The sequence below is a fragment of the Antechinus flavipes genome, chromosome 3 (assembly GCF_016432865.1).
Source record: "Antechinus flavipes isolate AdamAnt ecotype Samford, QLD, Australia chromosome 3, AdamAnt_v2, whole genome shotgun sequence".
Classification (NCBI taxonomy): domain Eukaryota; kingdom Metazoa; phylum Chordata; class Mammalia; order Dasyuromorphia; family Dasyuridae; genus Antechinus; species Antechinus flavipes.
The window spans coordinates 496063007-496085923 of NC_067400.1; the positions used below are offsets into that span (position 1 = coordinate 496063007).

General features: G+C 35.0%; 1 protein-coding gene across 1 annotated transcript; it reads right to left on the reverse strand.

The window, feature by feature from the left end:
• Positions 1 to 4235: 4235 nt before the first annotated feature.
• MMP27 (matrix metallopeptidase 27) lies at positions 4236 to 22709 on the reverse strand. Its single transcript, XM_051986882.1, has 10 exons — positions 22605 to 22709; positions 21347 to 21585; positions 14356 to 14504; positions 13811 to 13939; positions 12443 to 12604; positions 12130 to 12250; positions 11264 to 11394; positions 10366 to 10525; positions 9865 to 9968; positions 4236 to 4908 (listed from the first exon to the last, which is right to left on the reverse strand). The coding sequence occupies exons 1-10, from the start codon at positions 22707 to 22709 to the stop codon at positions 4670 to 4672; spliced, it is 1539 nt and encodes a 512-aa protein (XP_051842842.1). The 3' UTR covers positions 4236 to 4669.
• Positions 22710 to 22917: the final 208 nt, after the last annotated feature.

A 22917-nucleotide genomic window follows, 5' to 3' on the forward strand; every position in this document is an offset into this window, starting at 1 on the left:
GACTTCCAGGTCCCATTTTTGATGGTAATTCAAAGGCAAATAGCCTTCTTACTATGTTGGTCAAAACTCCTTTATTCCAAGAAGCCCAGGCATCTCATTCTAAATATCATCAGTCTGCTTGAGCTTTGTGTTTACAAATTGGAATAACAAGAGAGGAAGCTAGGAGCATAGTAAAAGCCTGTACAGCTTGTCTTCCTTTCCACACTCCTACACTGCCCCAGGGAAGAACCCTCGTGGTTTGAGACCCAATGAAATCTGGCAAATGGCATTATAAATCTTTTGATTGTCTGTCCTTTATCCACGTTGGGGTAGACACCTTTTCAGGATTCACTTTTGCCATACCAGCAGCAAAAGAGACTGCCTGAGTGGTCACTGAATTCCTCACACAAGCATTTGCCATTATGGGTGTGTCACAAGCAATAAAAACAGAAAATGGTCCTGCATATATTTCCAAACATTTTGCACACTTTGGGGCACAGTATAAGATTTTACACACCACTGGCATACCTTTTAATCCTCAAGGACAGGCAGTAGTAGAGAGGAGAAATAGAGACATTAAGATGCTCCTCCAAAAATAAAAGAAAGGGGGAGCCACAAGTAATCCTAGAAAACTTCTAAATCTAACCCTTTATGCTATTAACTTCTTGATTTTTGACAAAGATGCACTGGCTTTGGCAGACAGGTTTTATAACCCATTGGAAGGGCAGTGTCCAGTGCAAGCAGCTCCACTATCTTTAGATAATCGCCAGGTGATGTGGAGAGACCCAGAAAGTGGTGAATGGAAGGCACCAGATAAGCTAACTGCTTGGGGGAGAGGGTTTGCTTGTATCTCTACATGGAGAGATACCATCTCCTCCTTGGAGAAGGAATCAGATGGGTGCCAACGAACCGTATTCGCCTTGTCCATCGCAGAGAGATGGAGCAGACCCTTGAAACGAAGGAGAAGACCCAAGAAATATTGGGTGGTTCTGTTGCTGATTGTGCTCACCATTGAAAGAGCCTGGGAGTTCTGGTGTTTGACGCATGGACATTGAAAATTGTTGGACTTCAAAACCCTCAGGAATCATTGGATTCTCTGAGACATGATAAGATTGTTGTAGGACTTAAAAACCCTCAGGAATCATTGGATTCTTTGAGACATAAGATTGTTGTAAGACTTGAAAGCCCTCAAGAATCACTGGATTCTCTGAGACATAAGACTTGAAAGACCTCAGGAATCATTGGATTTTTTTGAGAAATGATAAGACTGTTACAGGACTTCAAAATCTGCTGGAATCATTGGATTCCCTAACACATATAAAGACTTTTGCAGGACTTCAAAAACTTGGGGGGATCATTGGATTCCCTGACATGTGAAGCAATGGACAATAGATTGGTTTTAGACTATCTCTTGGCTGCTGAAGAAAGCGTATATATGACTGCTGTTTACATACCCTCCTTCTAGGACTTCTGGCAATCTTTTACAACACCATGTTGATTTATATTGTTTGTTATACTGCTACTTCTGTGTACAATTCATGTTTGTTACAACACATCAAGCCTGCACTGACTGAGGGGAGAGTCATCACTAATAGCCTCTGTGTTATTGCTATGTGCTTGTGTAATACCTCCCATGCTGATGGGTTTGTGCATAATAAGACCCTTCAGCCCAGAGACCCACTAGCAATCCCCACTTCCCTTTGGTGCTTTTCATCTCCCTTCCTGAGAAGTCAAGGAGGGTGTGATCACCTCCCCCTGGGGGCTCTGCCCTTCCTGGGGAGTCAGGGATGGCATGACCACCTATGTTCTAAAATAAAAGAAAGCGGGAGATGTAATGGGCTGTAGCTCGAGTTGATGCACTGAGATCCCAAGCACGTGAAGCTAAATAGTAATTGGACCATACTCTATTAAGATATATGCTTGAAGAAAGAATGGCCCCCACCCACTCTTTGTCCAAGTCCTGATGTGCTGTATAGGAAATGATGATTTTGGTGGGTGGAGGCTGAGGGGCAGGAAGAGAGGCAGGAAAAGACTGCTGGCTGGCTTCTTGTCACAGCTGCTCACATTGCTATCGTGATCCTCTTTCACCTCTGCTGGCTGGGTCCTGTCGCAGCTGCTCACATTGCTATCGCAATCCCCCTTCACCTCAAAATGAATAAAGATTGAAGATTTTCCCTTAACCTGAATTCCTGACTCTGGCTGATTTTAAAATACGCGGTCATCACAATTGTTTGGGGGCCCCACATAGCAATTATTTCTGTTTTATTGCCAGAAACCCTCTTAGATTTTTTTTTAAGACCATTCTTTGCTTCATTTCTTATATAGGTTTAATCACTGAATAGATGTTGCTTCAGTCAAATTGATACTTGGGAAAAACCTTAGCTTAAAAAGGCCAAAGCCTCATACTATATTTGGGATCATTTCTAGTAATGCTGATCTAGATCTAGATCTTTCCAAATGGCTCTAGAGAAGAAAGTAAGACTGATGATTTTGCATTGCTATCACTTCATGATATCATGAAGTGATGCAAGTCATGACATCACCTTCTTCATGGTCCTCTTCAGGAAGGAAGGACAAGCAACAATAAGTACCAAGTACCAAACTAAGTACTTAGATGTTTTATCACTCATTCATCTACTCATCTATCCATCCATTCAAACAAAGCAGAATTTCCCTAAATTTTGTGATTCAAAGCAAATATGACTTAGCAGTTCAATTTTCTCATTACTCATATGGTAAATGTTAGCTGTTACAATTAAATATTTGTGAATTCTGAAAAGATTTGACTGGAAAAACAAATTCCTAAATTAATCATTAAATCACACATTTTGTATTTTCCTTTCCTTTCCTAAGGATCAAGTTCCCCTTTCCATGTATAATTACAGCAATCCAGCTCTCTCTGGGTGATGCCAGGAAGAGACAGACAGTACTGGGATATGCTCTTAAGGTGGACAGAATTGGAATGAATATTGGTTGGGGACAAATTATTTGTGGTTGTGAGTCGGATACAGCTTTGATGGTAAGATATGGGGAAAAACACATCTTAAAAACATATTCTGTAGACACAGATATATCTATTAAGACCTTCCCTAGAAGCCCAAAGACAAACATTTGAGGTTATGGATTTCAAATAAATATATAAAAGTGTGGTTCACAACACTGAATCAGAAATCTCCACAAATCAGTACACAAAACCAGCTCTCTGAGCAAATGATTCATTTTTGAGACCCTGGGGGAATAATAATGTGCCCAGCTTTGATGATTTGCTCTTTTGGCTTGAGGTAAGAGGTGAAAAAGGTATCTCAGCTTGATGAGTGCGAATTCATTTTTATTCCTTGGTAATGATTAAATTTTGCCATCTTGTATGAGATCTCTAAGATGTCACAAAGTTTTCTTGACACTGCTTGTCTATGAGGGAATTTTTGGAGCACCAGTTATACTGACTTGAAAAAAATAAGAAAGGGTAAGGGTTATGATAAGTATAGCCCTTGTTTTCTGTTAGTTATAAAGCACAGTAGAGAGACAACAATCTCTCTGTAACCTCAGCAGTTCTTCTATAAGGACTTATAAGATAATACCAATGATCTAAAGTTGGGAGAAGTCTCTGAAATTATCTGGTATGATCCTGGAGCCTGGAGAAGTGGAATGATGTCGTACATATATTATCAACTGGAAAAATTCTGGTCTCAGGGAAAACGCCTGTTCTGAGTATAAGTAAGAATAAGTCCAGTGAAAATCTGTCTCTGTGTAGTTCCTATATCCACACCTAACTAATAGCAAATGAGAATTAGATTCTCACATATTCCAGGATTATTCACTGAAGACTTTGTTACTAAGAGAAAAACTACAATTGGGATTGCTGTAAAAATTAAATGAAAAATAAATGCTAGAGTGTGAAAAATAAATTCCAGAAACAGAGAACTTGATGTAGAAAGGCATGTGATGAGTGCAAAAAATGTTATATGTAGAGTCAGGAAGAGCAAGTTAAAATCTTATCTATTCCACTCAACTAGTTGTATAATCTTGGTCAAGTTGCTCAAATCCTCTCAGCTTCCATTTTCTTATCTGTAAAATAGAGCTTTTAATACAAATAGTATCTATCTCACAGAGTTATCATGAGTTTCAAGTGATAAAATATATATAAAGTAGTTTGCAAACTTTAGAACTATCTATGAATATCAGTTACTATTAGATTCTGAAGGGCATCAAAGAACATGGTTTATAGGAAGAATGATAAATATGAGAAAGGACACACATTCACATGGCTCAAAATATCTATTTTTCAGGTACATGTGAGTACGATTTACACATTACTCAGTTTTAACACATATAAGCTCTAGTTATATAGTTAGGGTTATTTAATCTAATTGAAAAAGAATTATGAGATTGGTTTAATAAATGTCTTTAGTATTTGGTCATTATTGGTCACTTACTCAAATGTTATTTATTTTATTTATGCCAACAAAGTACTGAGATTGTCATATGGGAGATGCGAGAACTTTTTAATGTAAGCATAATAAAACAGTGAATCTGGAAACTCCCAAAGGATATAGAGTTACCATCTTTAATCTTTAAGGAAAGGATTTATGGTCATTCATCTGGAATAATTTTGGCATATTTTGGGACACAAATATGGAATTGATGACTTTTGGTAATCTCCTCCATATCTATTATTTGACAATTCTTTTTATCATCTGTAGATTTCTGTCAGCAGATAAATGATACAGTAAACAAGTAATATAAAACTCTTTTGAGAAATCACTTGTACTGAATTTGAATTTGAATTTTTTTCCTGGATAAAATCATAAGGTGATGGGTTTAATATTTTTTGACACTTGAACCAGCTGTTGGCCTCCAAAACTCGAGTTATATTCTTGGTATCAGGGTTAAACTCAAATTGTTTTGTCCCACTGAAGAAATAGAAGAACCCTAGAAAGAAAATTAAGCCCAATTATTACCTTGTCCAGATAAATAGTCATGCTTCTGTCCCTTACTTTGTGGGGGGAATCCTTAATAATTTTGAATTTGTAAAGGGGTCCCTAAGCCAAATGAGAACTCATAATCTAGACCAGCTGCATCTGAACAGAAATCTCTTCTACATTATCATTGACAATCATTTGGAGTATGCAGTTAGATGGCGAAGTAGAGAGAATGCAAAAAGACTCATCTTCATGAGTTCAAAACTGACCTCAGACACTTACTAGCTATGTGATTCTGAGCTAGTCATTGAATGCTGTTTGCCTCATTTACCTCTTCTCTAAAATGGACTAGAGAAACACAACAATTACATCATCTGGAGTCCATTTGAAATCTTCCTTCTATCCCCAGGCATCCTTATCCAATTTTGGATAACAAACGGCAAAAAAGTTTACTCTTACATTCATACATACTCTTTCTGTTACATCCACCTATTACTTCTGATTCTATCCTGGAACATTGAAAATTGCTATCATGTACTTCTGTATTGATTTTTCTCTAAGTTAAAGACCCTTAGTTCCTTCAATAATCCTTCCATAGCAAAATATCTGGTTCTTCTCACTGTTCTTTTAGCTTACCATTGGACATATTGTAACTTATCAAATCTTTCCTAAAATTTGGCAGCCAGAATTGAAGGCAATACTTTAGCAGAGAACTGAGCAGTATGGAGCACAGTGAGATAATCACTTTCCTAGGCCATCACCTTTTTTTATGAATATTATCTTTATGATCATTTTTTAAAATTTATTTTGTGCTTGCCAAAATTTAAATCTTTTTTTCACATAAGTTATTGTCTAGCCACAATTCCCCATTGTTTACTTGTGTGGTTAATTACAGAAAATGCAAATTTAGGAATGAAAATTTGTGTCTTAAATTTTATCTTAAAATTATACTTAAAATACTTAAAATTACATACTTTTATTATATACTATATTATATAAGTATATATTAATTATATACTTAAAATTATACTTAATCTGTTAAAAATCTTTTTTGAATTTTTACACTGTCATCACACAAGTTTACTATCCTTTCTCTTTGTGTTAAATTTGATAAACATATCACCTATCTTTTTCTATCAATAAATATTTCAAATATCAAAAGGAATAATATTGGGGAACTACTAAAACTTTCCTTCCAGGTTGATATCAGTCCACTCATGATTAATTTTCAAGATATCCAATTGGTTCCATATCCACCTAGCCATGCTTTTGTTTAAGCTATATATCTATATATTTATATCTCCATCACATCCTGAATTTAACATAAATACTGTGCTGAAAGCCATATACACTTTGTCTGTGGTATTTCCCTGACCTACCAGTGTAATAACCCTGTCCAAAAAGAAAATAAAGTTACCTTTGCATGTCTATTCTTAATGAAGTTATGGTGGCTTCCAGTAATCAACAAGAAGTAATCAATTCTCTTCCTTGTTAAATACTCACATAACATCCCTTTTACAATATTTTTAGAACATTTATAAGAAATCAGAGTCAAGTTCTGCAACCTTAATTTGCAGACAAAATATGTCCATATTACATACTTCAGCCCCTTTCCCATTCTCCTTCTATTTCTCTTCTTCCAATGTTCCTTCTCCAGTTTTTCAGAGTCAAATCACCAGTTCAAATCTCCAGTTACTTAACAATATTTCTTTTTTTTTCAATTTATTTCATTCTTGCCATGTATAATCTTTGACCAGTAATGATTCTCCATTTCCTTTTGAATTAGTCATAATTTTGATTCTTCAGACACTCTGGTGTTCTAAGATTTTAAACCATATAGTATTGCCAAGGAAACATTTATTTTATTATATACTATATTATATAAGTATATATTAATTATATACTTAAAATTATACTTAATCTGTTAAAAATCTTTTTTGAATTTTTACACTGTCATCACACAAGTTTACTATCCTTTCTCTTTGTGTTAAATTTGATAAACATGTCACCTATCTTTTTCTATCAATAAATATTTCAAATATCAAAAGGAATAATATTGGGGAACTACTAAAACTTTCCTTCCAGGTTGATATCAGTCCACTAATGATTAATTTTCAAGATATCCAATTGGTTCCATATCCACCTAGCCATGCTTTTGTTTAAGCTATATATCTATATATTTATATCTCCATCACATCCTGAATTTAACATAAATATTTGTAATATACTGTGCTGAAAGCCATATACACTTTGTCTGTGGTATTTCCCTGACCTACCAGTGTAATAACCCTGTCCAAAAAGAAAATAAAGTTACCTTTGCATGTCTATTCTTAATGAAGTTATGGTGGCTTCCAGTAATCAACAAGAAGTAATCAATTCTCTTTCCTTGTTAAATACTCACATAACATCCCTTTTACAATATTTTTAGAACATTTATAAGAAATCAGAGTCAAGTTCTGCAACCTTAATTTGCAGACAAAATATGTCCATATTACATACTTCAGCCCCTTTCCCATTCTCCTTCTATTTCTCTTCTTCCAATGTTCCTTCTCCAGTTTTTCAGAGTCAAATCACCAGTTCAAATCTCCAGTTACTTAACAATATTTCTTTTTTTTTCAATTTATTTCATTCTTGCCATGTATAATCTTTGACCAGTAATGATTCTCCATTTCCTTTTGAATTAGTCATAATTTTGATTCTTCAGACACTCTGGTGTTCTAAGATTTTAAACCATATAGTATTGCCAAGGAAACATTTATTTTATAATATAGGCTTTCGTATTGAAGGCCATTTTGATATCTTAAAAGCATTGCACAATTTCCAAAAAGCAATTGCATCTACTCTTCCTACTTATTTCCAGGTTTAATTTATTACCCACCTACAATAGCCATCCCAGCTATATGTAATTGACATGCTAACTCAAGGATCTGATGGTACAATATGTTACAGTTTGAGAATAATCCTTTTTCATCCATTTAGTTTTTCCTGGATTAATTGTTACTTTTAAGTAACTTTGGATCTCCTTGAGGAGACTGTAATTTTTTGGAGTTTTACATAACCAAACACTATTACCATGCAAACAGAATCACTTGAGCATCTATATGGAACCTTTCTTCTATTTGTATTTTGAGCTAGACATCTTCCATGATAAGTGAGGAACAACTTTATCAAGAATATCTTACTTGACAGTAATGAATCAGTTGTAATATTTACGTCTGTAGTTCCATTTATCAGAAATGCTTATATAATCATCATGTGGGCTCCAAAAACTCCTTGTTGAAGGAGGACTTCTAAGGTTACCTTTTGTTCTACTGAGTCAGATACTTTTTCTTTTAAAAAAGAATTTACAAATAATAAGCACAATGGGATTTTGTCCTCTGCTTCTTGTAGTGTGATGGATCTCTTTGAAATTGTGATTTATTGAAGAGAATCAGTTGTGAAAGGCTTTTACTTCTAGTACTCTTAAATTATTGCCATAAGAATAAAGAAGAGAAAGCAAGACAGGTAAATGGGTAGGTAGGTGTTGCAGAATTCTTGATCACTTTGAAGTAATTTTTTTGAAATCATAGCCTCCTAAAGTGATTCCTTTCAATGTTTTCAAGACTCTCAGCATGGATTTCCTTATTCATCTGGTCAAGCCATTCTCCAGAACATTCTCTTCTTTAAGACTATTGCTGCTTAGAATTCTCCTGTGTTGAAGTTTTTTTGTGGCTACTGCTACTTCTGCTACTGCTATTGTTGTTGTTGTTGCTGCTGCTGCTACTGCTATTACTGCTGCTACTACTACTACTACTACTACTACTACTACTACTACTACTACTGCTACTATTATTATTACTACTACTACTGCTGCTGCTGCTACTACTACTACTATTATTATTACTACTGCTGCTGCTGCTACTGCTACTACTACTCTTATTACTACTATTACTACCACCACTACTACTATTACTACTACTGCTGCTACTACTACTACTATTATTATTACTACTATTACTATTACTATTACTACTACTACTACTATTACTACTATTGCTGCTACTGCTGCTGCTACTGTTATTACCACTGCTACTGGTAATAACAGTTATTATTACCACTATGGTATGGTAACTATTACCACTACCAGTATGGTAACATATATTACCACTACTACTTTTCTTCTAAGCATCTTCAATTTCTTTTTCACAGTTCCTTGTCTTTCTACAAAAGTCAGATCTGCCATATCCAAAGAAACTTTTCCTCAACTGAATGTGGTGCCACATGTTCATATATCTGCCCTTCTACCCAAGGTAATGGGGGCAGTGTATTGCTTGAGCTGGAGAGTTTTGAGATGTAGTAAGGTAAAAATCAAAGTGCAACTTCACTAACTATACTATCAAGATGGGGAGCCATCAAAATGGCTATTAGGCTGCCCAAAGAGGTAGGAATTAGACCCGGACTAGAACAGGAGAAGGTCGATGCTTTTGTGCCACGCAATAGTAGGATTGGCATGGGTAGGTACTAAAATTCCAGTCGAGGTGAGATAGGGCAAGTTAGTCTCAAAAAAAGTCTTCCCTTCACCCTTCTACTTCACTCCATCTCTCTTCCTTTTTAATGCTGAATTTATTGAGAAAGCTTATATACAATGATGTTACTTCCTTACTATTTATTCTTTCCTTGTCTCCCTGTGTTGTATGGAGATACAACAACCACTAATGACTTCTTAATTTTTATATCCAGTGACCTTTCCCTCCCCGACACTTCTCATACTCCTTGATTTCTTTATAGCTCTTGATTCCATTTTCTATTCTCTTATGCTATATATATTTCCCTCAATACCAGAGAGACCAAAATCATCTGTTTCTCTTGGCTATTATATGTTCTTGAAATCAATGAAAATATATATCCTTAAAAAAGATGTAAACTTTTAGTAATTTAGAATTGTCCTATTTTCCACATATTCTAACTGCTTGACATTTCTACTTACTCTTATATTGAAATGCAGCATCAACTGGGAGACCAATTCCTGGAAAGAGTCTTGCTATCCGTCTAGGGTAACCTTTTTCCATGAATTGGTTTATTTCATCATATCTGGAATAAAAATGGAGTAAGGAGTGAAAATTTCAGGTGCAAACTTAGACTTTAAGGGAAGGAGTTCCTAACAATTTGAACTAATTTGAGTATGGTAGAACAGGCTACTTCAAAAGATATTGGGTTTCTTCTTCAGGCAATCAAACTTTGATTGTCCCTTTATTAGATATTTTTAAAAGGAGATTGTCATTGAGGTTTGAATTAAGCCTGGAGATTTATAAGCATACAGCATGGGCCCCAAAACATGATGACATCAAGAGCTCATTTGATCAAAACATGCATTACAAAGATTATAAGCCAATACTGAAACATCTTGCATCTTCTCTATGGGCGTAGATGCTGTGTGGGTACTTTTAACATTAGGATAAACAAAGGATACAGTGATTTTTGGATTTACCTCCAGTACCTATCTTCAACAAAGAAATAGGTTTTTCTTGTTTTCCTGTAAAAGAGAGCAGCATCTATCTTTTTTGTGCGCCTTGGAAAGCCAAGGTGGTAGATGGGTTTGGGATAACCTGGCAGAATGTCATGTAAATTAATGATCCAGAAATTTCCATCTAGGATAAGGAAAAAATAGATAATCTTTGAATGTCTTGTTCTACAGGTAGAAAATAGTTAAGAGTCACAAAAAAATCCTTAGGTCACAAGATTAATTTTGCTTACTGACATGATTATTCATTTTATCCTCTTCATATACAACCTCTCCTTCTATTTATCAAATGACTAGATTTAGGAAAGTATCTACGGGAGAAATATTTTGAATTCTATGATGAATTTTGACTAGTTGTAGGAATCAAAATAGCCACATTAGTCTGAGTATATCCAATCAAAGTACCACTAAAGACACATGTTCTTATGGAAGCTACATAAAAGGGGAACAGAAGGAAGAAAATTGGAGACTCTTTGTGATATGCTTGTTAAAATTTCCTTTATGATTAAGAAGTTAAGATCAAAGTTAGGGTCTATAAGTGATATTATGAATGGGATGCTGCATCTAGAGTCAGGGAGACTTGATTTCAAATATGGTCTCAGAAACCTACTAGTTATATGACTCTGGACAAGACTCTTTACCTCTATCTGCCTTAATTTTCTCAGGTTAAAAATGAGATAATGATAGCACCTACCTCCTAGAGTTGTAAAATTAAATGAAATATTTATAAAGTAACTAGCACAAGGTGTGAGGCTTCCTTATTTTATAGTAAGAAAACATTTTCATTCTTGACCACTGGTGATGTCTGTCTTCCTAATATTTAAATTAGCTACAAATGACAGAGAAATACGATAGAAGAAGTTACCTTTAAAAATCAAAATTTCATCCCTGTCATTTTCATATGCAGCTTGAATACCATCTGGCAGAGATGGCCAAAATGAAGAGATTAATTCAAATTCTGTTTCTGAGGCTTCAGGATAAATTCTCCACAAATGTCTGTTTTGATATAAGACAATATTATGTGTTTATATAGCACAGAGATTGATAGCAATGAGCTACATGTAAATGCCCATAATCATCATAATTTATAAGGAACTGTTGTGTAACATTGACACTATCCTCACTTAACAACTCTAAAGGGATATGAACTTGTTTTTTACCTCTGTGAACTAGGTAGAGGAGATTGTGCTCCCTATGGACTCTGTGAAGAGTCCCTACCAATGAAGGCATTTCTCAGGACCACAACTCTAGAAGACAAGATCTAGGTGGTTTAGGGTTGACTTCTGAGATGGCACTTTCAATTCTGGAATTTGTTGAAATGAAAAATGTCTTCTTTGCAGCCATAGAATGCTAGAGTTTGTCTTAATTTTGGAAGGGACTTTGGAGATTGTTTAGTTTGCTTTCCACCCAAAGTAGGAAAACTCTCTAGTCCAGTCATCCAGGTAGTTCTCCAGTGTTTGCTGAAAGTTAGGAATCTGTTAACAAATGCAGAAAGGAACAAAACTGAGCCCTGACTGAATTGTCAATCAAAGTCCAAGAAATTCAATAGGGCATCAATCCCTACCACAGATTATAGTGTTTTAGAATAGACATGTGCAGTATCCTACAAAATAACTGCTTAAAACAGACATTTCACCCTTTAGTATAAGGAGTATTCTGCAAAACAAAAATTCATTTAAAAAGAACAAGTTCCAGGAAAAGGAGAGATCTTGGAGAGAAAAAATGGTTTACCTGTCTTTAAAGAATATTACTTCTTTGCGGAAGGTGGTGACAGCATCAAAAGTCAAATTAGGATCACAGTCTTGGGGGATAGTGGGTCTCTTTGGCTTAGCAGTTACCTTAGGTGAGGATCCTTCAATGAGAGAACAAATCAATTGAAACAACCATAATGAACATCACAAGAATGTGAGGAAACGCCATGAGTACAGAGCAGGCTTGCACAATGTGGACTTTTTCATGAAAAAATTTAAGAAATGATTTACCTAATTTCCTTTCTGAAAGTTTTCTTGTTCAATACCTTTGTGTAAAGTCTAAAATGCCTTACCATAGATGGACTGAATGGCCTTGACATCATCCTGAGAAAGGGGAGATTTGCTGGGATCAATGAAGGCATAATTGGGAAACATCAAGGCATTTGGATCATTGGAATGAGAGAGACCCAGGGAATGACCAAACTCATGAGCTGCTACAAGAAACAAGTTGAATCCTTAAAAACAACAGAAATAGTCAATTAGTTATTCAATGAACAAGTTTATTGAGAGCTTCCTATTTGCCTACTATATGTTGAGAATTGTACCAAGAAATAGGAATACAAAGAATGGCAAAAACAGTCCCATCTCTCAAGGAGCTCACTGTCTAAAGAGGATAAAACATGCAAATCACTGTGCAAATGCCATATATACACAGGGTAGGTGGAAAATAATCTGAGAGAAAAGGTGGGGAAGATAGAAAATTCTTCTGCAGAAGGTAGCGTTTGAGCCCAGTGAGCCCACAAGAGTCATGGATGGGGGAGGGAGACCATTCTAAGTATTGGGGTCATGTAATGGATATGCAGGGGCAGGACGTGGAATACTATGGGATAAATTGCTATGTAGTGTAGTGTAGCTGGAAAAAATATAATGCTGGGCTTTATTGAGCATAATGGATATTTTTTGAATAAATAATAAATATGTGTGAATTAGAACACTTGTATGTTAGATAAAAGATTGGTTAGGGAGAAATGAAAATAGTATTGTCACAAGGAAGATAATACTTTTCTGGCTTATAATTCATTTGGGAATTATTTAAATTCACTATCAGAAGATAACTGTCTTATTATAGGTTTAATAAAGTTTTGAATACCAAGAAGACATGAGCACACAACATTACTGAAAAAATAAAGCTTTATTGAGGGGACATACTATCAAGAAGGGCAATCAGAAGTGATACAGGTCAAGTTCCCTGAATCTCTGGGTAGAACTGGGAGTTCAAGCTAATAGTTTCCTGTATTTTTATTGGGTTCTTATCTAGGCCACACAGGACTAGACATGGGGAAAGAGGAAGGAACTTGGACTTGGGAACTAGTGTGGATGCATGATAGTGGTGGGTTGGAGAGGGGAAACTCCTGGGGAAATGGGAACTTGATAATATATGAACTCTTTGGGAAAGATGTTTTCAGTTGTACTGCTGGTCTTATTTTGAGTGACTCAAGACATTTAAGCTTTCCTGAAATTCCTTCATTTAGCAGGATGATAAGACTATTGGAGATTTGTACAACTTATTGATGATTTAGTGGGTAAGTTTCAGGAAGTTACACAATGTACAAAAAGGTTAAATGTCTTGTTCAGGACCATACCATTTAATAAAATTTCAGATTGATTTAAAAGTAATTCTTTAAAAAGAAATGTTGGCTATTAAGAATCCCTGAACTTACCACTTGAATCTTTTGTCCAATTTTCATCTTCATCAAAGTGCGTATCTCCACCAATTCCCCAGCCAGGAGGAAAAGCATGGCCCAGGAGTCCCAGTGGACCATCAAATTGCCGAGGACATTTACCATGGACTATAAAATTAACAATAATAAACTAATATTTGTATAGTGTTTTAAAATTACAAAGCATTTTACAAATATTATCTCATTTGAATAGAATATATTTGAACAAATAAGTCACAGAATATTAGAATTTCAATGTTGGAACCTATATCTACACAAGATCCTCTCTATAATTTCCCTAACAAGTGGTCAAATAGCTGTTTTTTTGCAACCTTCTGGCGAGAGGAAACTTACTTCTTTAAACAGCCTGTTTCACTTTGAGAATTTCATTATTAGAGAAAGTTTTTCCCCTCCTTACCTTAACTAGCTTTCTGCAGGTAGTACCCATTCTTCCCTCTGGAACCAATCAGAACAAATTTTATCTAATTCACACAACCCAAGAAGAAAATACCTTGAATTATTTCTCAGTTATATTGTAACAGTACCTCCGGTCCTAAAAGCAATCATGATGTCAGCAATGCCTTTGGAAATTCTGGTGAATGTTAGTGGGGTCACCTTGCTCCATACTTCCAGAGCCTTTTGGATGGATTCCTCCACATCAGATTTTTCCATATCAGGAGTATAGTTCATTATCCTTTAAAGTTAACATAAACATTCATGCAAATGTGCATTCCATATACATATAGATAACTAAATTACTGGTGTCCTATTGTACAAATTCCCCATCTAGTACCCAGACTTTTTTGTCTAATTCTCTATTTGAAATTCAAATATATATTTGATATACCCTTATGTATACACATATTCATTTATAGATATTAGTACTTGATATGGCTATAAAATAATGAGACTTACATTCTTGAATGGTTTATAGAAATTAGCCTTATAATACCTGTGTATGTAGCCATGTATGCACACATCATTTGCTAATTAATCTATATTAATCCGTATTTCTCCTCATTAAAATTCTCCTCTCTGAACCTCTAAGAAGTATGCCAGGAAAAATGACCCTCTTATTTGCTAATTAGCAAATTGATTAACTAATCAACAAGCATTTAGAAAGTGCCTACTATGTACCAGCACTGTGCTAAGCTCTAGGGATACAAAGAAAGGTAAAAAAATAATATCTACTCTCAAGAAGTTTATAACCTAATTTTGTATCATAACTTTATTTAGAATTATAAAAGACATTAAAAATTTAATTAAAAACAAAATTAAAATGAAAAATACAGGGAAATGAAAGGATTTGCCTAATGTGTTAAGTATTGGCGATACAGACTAAAATAAAACATTTTGTTTTCCAGAAGAACTTGAATTTTATTAAGAAAGACACACATACATAGAGCATATACAAAATAAATTCAAAGCAATTTAAATTTTGTTTTAAAGAGGCACTATCAACTGAGAGGATCAGGAGAAGACATGTGAGAACTTTTCTAAAAAGCAGTGGTGAGAGATGAGTATATTTCAGGTATCGAAGTGGGCAGTTTGTGCAAAGACATAGAGATTAAAGATAAAATAGTATGGTGAAAAGACTTCTAGAAAACCAGTTTGCAGATTGTCTTTGCACATAATCAGAGAAAATGAAATATTATTTTTTTAAAAAAGAAAGTCAGTTTGGTTGGCTACAGAGTATTGAAAAAAAGTTATGTACAGGCCAGAGCCCAACTGAACTATTCTAACATTCTTCTCCAAGTTTAAAAAAAAAACACTTCAAATCAAATTTTGAAGTGGTAGAACAAACAAAAAGTTAGAGAAAGCCATTTTTTGCAGCTTACGAAAAGTTATGAGGTGAGAAGGAGAAGTCAGCAACACTGGGGTGGGTATGGCTTTAGAGATGGCTACAATTTTAGTGGCAGATTTGGGATTTCTCAATCCAGAGTATAAGGGAGTCAGACAATTGATCATAAGGAGACTGCAGAAAACCTTTTGGTGGCACTAGTTATACTGGTACTGATTGGTTACTTGATTATCAATTCTGGGTTTCAGTTTTAGGGTAGAGAGGAGGACTTTTGAACAGTCACAAGGGAGCAGAGGCTTAGAGCACAGTTCCAGGGCTAAGAGGAGCCACTGGTATTAGTAATTACAGGAAAATAGGGGACATAGTCACAGTTATCTTGAGAGGGTGAAGATAAGCACTAGTACTTGTGGTTCTAAAGAGCAAGGGTCTTTTACTCTTTAGTCAGAAAGGGTATGAAGAGAATTAACAATTTGGTAAAAAGGGAACAAAAAAATACTGAAGGAAATAGCATCTAAAAAACTGGTTTAGTAGTAGAAGAGGCACAAAAATTCACTGAAAAACTCCTTTAAAAGCAGAATAAGACAAATGGAAGAGGGAGGTAAAAAAAATTCACTGAAAAAAACAACTTCTTTAAAAGAAGAATTGGCCCAATGAAAATGAAGAAAATAATTCCTTAAAAATTAGAATTAGAAAAGTGGAAGCTAGGTCAAAAGTCAAAAGATCAAAAGAATGAAAAACTTGAAGAAAATGTGAAATATTTTATTGGAAAAACAACTAACCTGAAAAATAAATCCAGGAGATGTAATTTAAGAATTATTGGACTTCCTGAAAGCCATTATAAAAAAGAATCTAGATGTTACATTTTAAGAAATTATTAAGGAAATATCTCTTAGATAGGTTAAATATTAGATATCTAATATCTTAAATCCAGAAGGTAAAATGGAAATTTAAAGAAAACCTACTGATCATGTCTTGAAAAGATATCCCCTGCTAAGTGAAATGAGCAGAACCAGAAGATCATTATACACTGCAACAACAAAATTATATGATGATTAATTCTGATGGATGTGGCTCTCTTCAACAATGAGATGATTCAAACTAGTTCCAATTGTTTAGTAATGAACAGAACCAGCTACAGCCAGAGAGAGAACTAATGGGAAATGAGTGTGGATCACAGTATAGCCTTTCCACTCTTTCTGTTATTGTTTGCTTGCCTTTTTGTTTTCCTTCTCAGGTTTTTTCTTTCTTTATAGATATAATTTTTCTTGAGCAGCAAGATAACTGTATAAATATATATACATATATTAGATTTAACATATACTTTAACATATTTAACATGTATTAGACTACCTGCCGTCTAGGGGAGGAGGTGGAGGGAAGGAGGGGAAAAGTTGGAACAGGTTTTGCAAAGGTCAATGTTGAAAAATTACCCATGCATATGTTTTATAAATAAAAAGCTATAATAAAAAAAATTGGACAAAAAAGATAGCCCCAAATGAAAACTACAAAATTCCAAAGCTCTCAGATTGAAAAGAAAATATTGCAAGCAGCCAGAGAAAACAATTTAAATTTTGTGGAGCTGATGAAGTTCCAAACTAAGAGGGGTAACTATATTAATTGAGAGAATGAGATGAATTAGAGTTGCTGTTGAGGTAGAATCAACAAGACTTGGCTTTGGACTGAGGTGATCAAATATGCAAGCTGAAGAAGAGTGAGGAGGATAGAATGATGTAAGGGTTGTGAAGGATGGTGAAAGGGGAAAGATTGGAAGAGGGCTGTGTTTGGGGTAGGGAAAAGAATGAGTGAAGTCTATTGACTTTATATTCAGGGCTCTCTGGAGAAGGGGGAAATTGATAATCAAATATGTGGATTTGATTGGACTATTTTTTCAAATTTATTTTATTTAAAGAAATAGAATAAGAAAAGGGAAAAACAGAAGAAGAATACATAACAAAATGAAACAGAATATTGTCATGTGCTCAATAACGCATCAGGGAGGATTCAACATATATAAATATATAAAAAGAAACACCAATTCAAGAAAGTATATATATATATATATATACATATATATATATATATACGTATATATATATATATATACGTGTATATATATATATATATACGTATATATATATATATACACACACACACACACACACACATATATAAGTAGAAAAAAATGTATTCATGTCCATCTTTTCTTTACTTCCTTGTAAATTGCCCTGTTGTTTTCTGCTGCACACTTTTGTACTTTTTTCACCCTCTTTCATCCTCCCCACACGCAAACAGGCTATAGTTAAGAAAGGATATATTTATATACACATATGTATGTATATATATATGTATATATATATATACACATATACCTGTCTACACACACATATCTTTCTTATCCCTTTGCTTTAATTCTGCTTCTAATTTGCCTTGTTTATTTAACTACCTTCCACCTATGGATCCTTCCCTTGTCCTCTTCTGGCACCCTTTGCTTCCCTATCCACCCATCCCTGCCCCTTCTTTCTTTATAGATTTTGCAAGATATATTCCTTTCATTGTATATATGTAGTGTTGCCTATTTAACTCTTTCCTGATGTGAGTAGGTTTTCAGAACTACAAGCCTTCCTTCCTTCTTTAATGACTCTGTGTCTATTTTTCCTCTTTACCTCATTTGTATGACATAATTACTATTTTTACCTCAACTCTGCCCCAATCTTTCTTTTGAGCTTTCCAATTGTTGATGTTAACTTTAAACATGTTATACATTTCCCATGTAAAAACAAAACAAAACAAAAAACAAAAACAATTTGTCCATGCTGAGTTCCTTGAAATTGATGTTTGATATTGGCACTTTATGTTAAATTTTCCATTAAGTTTGGGTTTGGTTGATAGAAAGTCCTGAAAATCTGCAAGTTCATTCAAAGTCCATTTTTCCTCATTCAATATTATAGATAATTTTGCTGGATATGATATTTTTGGTTGCAGGCCTACTTCTTTTGATTATCAGTGGATAGGATCCCAGGATCTGCAATCTTTTAGTGGCTGCTGATAAATCCTATTCAATTTTAATTGTAGCTACAGCATATTTGAATTTTTTCTTGTTTCTTGCAACATTTTTTCTTTAATCTGGGGTTTTGAAATTTGGTAATAACATTCCTATGTGTTTTCCACAAAGGATTTTGTTGAAGTAGTGATTGGAGTATTTTTTCTGTCTATTTTCCCCTTCTCTTCTATCACTTCAGGAAAATTTTTTTGGATTATTTCTTGCATTATTATGTTGAGGTCCTTTTTTTGGGTCACAACTTCCAGGCAGTCCAATTATTTTTATATTTTTCTTGATCTGTTCTCCAAATTTGTCATTTTTCTTATGTTTCACATTGTTATATTTTGTCATTCTTTTATAACCTGTTTTGTTATTTCTTGATCTCTCAAAGCTTCATTAGCTTCTCCTTCCCAGTTCTAATTTTCAAAGAGTTATTTTTGTTTTTGACGTTCTGTATCTCTTTTTCCAGTTGGTTGACTTTTTTCATACTTTTCTTGTTTTTCTTGGATAGTTTTTAGTTTTCAGTTTTAGTTTTTTCTCAATATCTCATTTGATTTTTAAATTCTTTTTTTTTCGAATTCCATAAATTCTCTCTGGGCAGGGAACCAGATCATGTTACTTTTTGGGGTAGAACCTTTTTATGCTTCAGTGTTCTCTTCTGAAGATGAACCTCCGTCTTCCCTTTTCCCATGGTAAATTTCTATGGGGTTCTTCTTTACTGGTTCATTTTTTAAAATAAGAGGTATTAGTGTAAACACCTCTAATCCCGGAGTGGGACATGGCACTCTGATTTTACTTCAGCTTGCAACTTTGACCAGGAACCCCAAACCACGAACATCCCTCTCTAGCAAGTGCCGGCAATCAGTAGCGACCCGCCCCTACTCTTTCTGCACTCACCAAATTCCTTCTTTAGTTCCTTCTCACCCAGGGCCGCATCCCAGCAGCACAGCTGAGTCTGGCATTCCTAATCAGCCCAGGCTCCCTCAGTCTTTCTAGACTCAGACCCCAACTCCAAAAACAGTCCAGGAGGTAAAAGTCTCTGTGGATCCTGCTGAGGCTCCAGCCACATCCCGCCTGAGGGGTCTTTACTTGGTGTTTTTACAGAGCTAGCCCAGAGGTGTTTGCACTTCACTTGGATTAATCCCAGGCCTCAATCTTTTGCATTTTCTTTGGTCTTTTCTTCAGATCTTGAGCTGTACCAGGATGACCCCTATTTTGCCCCAAGTCTTCATGATTTTTCACCAGTCAACGTTTGCCTTAGGCACAAATTTGTTCTATTTGTGAGGGAAACTGGAAAAGCTTGAAATTTGCCAACTTATTCTGCCATCTTCCCAAAATCTTCTCCCTTGATTGGACTTTCTTATTGTCCCAACTTGTGTCATTGAAAATGAAACATTTGCTTTTTCCATTTAGGGACCAATAGTAAAGTTGGACATGTTAGCCTTAATGATTGATTACTTTAATAATTATTCTTTCTCATATAGACAGTTTCATTGTATCTTTTCCACTATCCTCATTATAGTCAATCTCTTTCCATGTTACATCTTAATTCATACCTCCTGAATGATGATTATGATGATACTAATAGCTAGTATTTTTATATAAAATGTTTTACTTGTATGACCTCATTTGATCTTCATAACAACCCTGGGAAGTAGATGCTACTGTTATCCCAGTTTTACAGATGAGGAAATTATGGCTGAGAGGTTAAATATTTGTCCAGACTCAGATCCACCCAATTAGTAAGCATCTGATGGAGGATTAGAACTCAGGTTTTTCTTACTCCAAGTTCATCATTCAATCCATTATCATCTTAATTGTCTAGCACTAAGTGAACAAATACGACTCAATCTACAAAAACATCAGCTATCTGGCATGTATCTTCTTACCATATAGAAGTCTGGCCTCCACCAAGAAGCTTCTCACATGAGCAATAAGAATAATTCCTGTAGGGCATAAATACACCTGGGAAATAATTGGTAGCTGTAAACAGTTTTGTGTCTTTGCCACCTCTCACATTTTCATAGATGTCCTTTGATCTATTAATCTTTTCACTGTATTCAGGAACAGATTTATAGCCACTATATTATGTTGTCTGCCACTCGCGTCTCTAAGGTATAGTAATAAAAATAATAGTTAGCATTTATATAGCACTTTAAGGTTTACAAAGCATTTTTAAAAATTTGATTTGGTTCTCTCGACAAACGTGGAAGGTTGAGGAAGATGAGGAAACTCAAATGTGCATAGATTGTAAATCATCCAGAGTCATACAGCTAGTAAATTCTAATGCTGGATTTGATTTCAGGTCTTCTTGACTTCAGTTCCAGAACTCTTTATCTATTGAGCCATATACATAGGGCAAGACAAGATAGTTGGAAAAGAAAGGAGTCTTAAAAGCTGTATAGACTTTGCTCATTTCTTTCATTCTAAGTCAGGAATACATGCAAATTATTGCAAATCACATTTCAATGATCTTTACTTTTATAAAATTTTTAAAGAAAAGGTTCCATAACTTTCCTCAAAATACATTCTAATATTTAACATCCCTCATATTTGGGAAGTTCTTTACAATATCCAACTTAAATTGTCTGTAATCTAGTTTCCATTTATTTTTGGACACATTTCATCTAGTCGAGCTTCCATGTGTAATTTGAGGGTAAAATAGTTATAGTGTTAGAGAAGACATAAGCATTACCTATATGTGAGGCTGTGTTTTCTCCAACCAGGTAGAGTATAGCCATATTGACCCACATCAGGCATCCCACATCTGGGCTGTTTCATGATCTTAAGGGTGTTAGAGTCAAGCGTCCCAGTCACTGTCAATCCAAAAAATGCTTGCATTTCCCGCAGTTTTCCATCTAAGGGGCTATTCCTCTTGTTTTGAACAAGATGGCTCCCTTCTGTTTCAAGTGTATAGAATTGACCTAAATATGCCTAATCCAAAAAACAAAACAAAACAATATATGTACACACAAAGATACAAACATAAAAAATACTTCTACATGACATAGTGATCTATAATTTAAATAAATTTAAATAAAAATCAAACAGAATGATTTGGAACAAACTCTAAAATTTCTCAAACTCCAACCACACCCAAGAAGATATTTGGCTTTTGCTTATTGGATGATCATGTTTTTAACTATCTTGGCCGCTATATTTAGTCTGTTGATTCCTAGAAACAGATTTTTCAATGCACAAATTCTTTGCTTTGTAAATAAAATTAGTTTCAGTCACATGCAACCATCATATTGTGATGATTTCTACAAGTTCCTTACTGAGCTGTTGTTTATTAGGTCATACTGTAGAATAGGTATTATAGCCAGTAGCTTGGGCTATTCTAGACAAGCTCAAAATCTTTCCTAGTAAATCCTTACTACTACTATATTTTGCTTTTGTTTCTCTGTCTGTTTCTATATCTCTGTCTGTGTCCCTTTGTCTCTGTCTCTGTCTCTATCTTTGTTTCTGTCTGTGTTTGTTTATGTGCTTGTGCATCTGTATTTGTTTCTACCTCTATCTCTCTGGCTCTGTCTCCATCTCTGTCTCCATTTCCATCTCCATCTTTCTATATTTGTCTCTTGTCTCTCTCTGTCTCTTGCTGTCTTTTTCTGTCTCTCTGTCTCTCCGTTTCTACTTCTATCTCTCTGTCTCTGTTTCTGTCTCTGTGTGTCTCTGTCTTTTTCTCTCTGTCTCTGTCTCTGTCTCTCTTTCTCATTCTTTCTCTCATTGCCTGAGAGTCCAACATCAGACCTGCTTTATTCAGGACTTAACTATTTGCATCCCATACCAAACTCCATCCACATTCACTGTCTCTTCCTAGGAGATTCCTTCTCTTAGAAAAACCAAAGACTCATATCTTTAATACTGCAGGTCCTTAGATGATAGTTACAAAAGTAGCCTCTATTTTTGGTTATTATTGGTCCGTCAGTCAACAACATTGATTAAGTAAGTACCTGAGCGAGCTTCCTGCTTTCTTCAGGGTTCATTTTTGGATCTGCAGGAAAAGCAGAGGAGAGAGCAAGCAGAGAAAAGACGCAGAGGAAGGACAAGATTTTCATCTTGATCCCCTTGAATTCTTCTGCTGCTTGACTTTGTAGAACTTCTCTTCACATGAAGTCTGGTCCTGCTTGTACAGAGCTTCAGCAGTACAAATCAGCAGGGCCATGACTCACTGATTGTATCATTTTAATTAACAACAGAGAAGTACATTTTTCATAAAGCTTGCCATGATAGGGTTTTATTTTCCTCTCAATTTTGCAATCCTAA

What these genes read in the sequence shown, in the direction of transcription:
- MMP27 (XM_051986882.1), bottom strand. Translation starts at nt 22,709, where the DNA reads ATGAAAATCTTGTCCTTCCTCTGCGTCTTTTCTCTGCTTGCTCTCTCC. An exon ending in AAAGCAGGAAGCTCGCTCAG is followed by an intron (nt 21,586 to 22,604) that starts GTACTTACTTAA and finishes TTTTTGGATTAG; the next exon opens with GCATATTTAGGTCAATTCTA. An exon ending in TGAAATTTTGATTTTTAAAG is followed by an intron (nt 10,526 to 11,263) that starts GTAACTTCTTCT and finishes TCCTTATCCTAG; the next exon opens with ATGGAAATTTCTGGATCATT.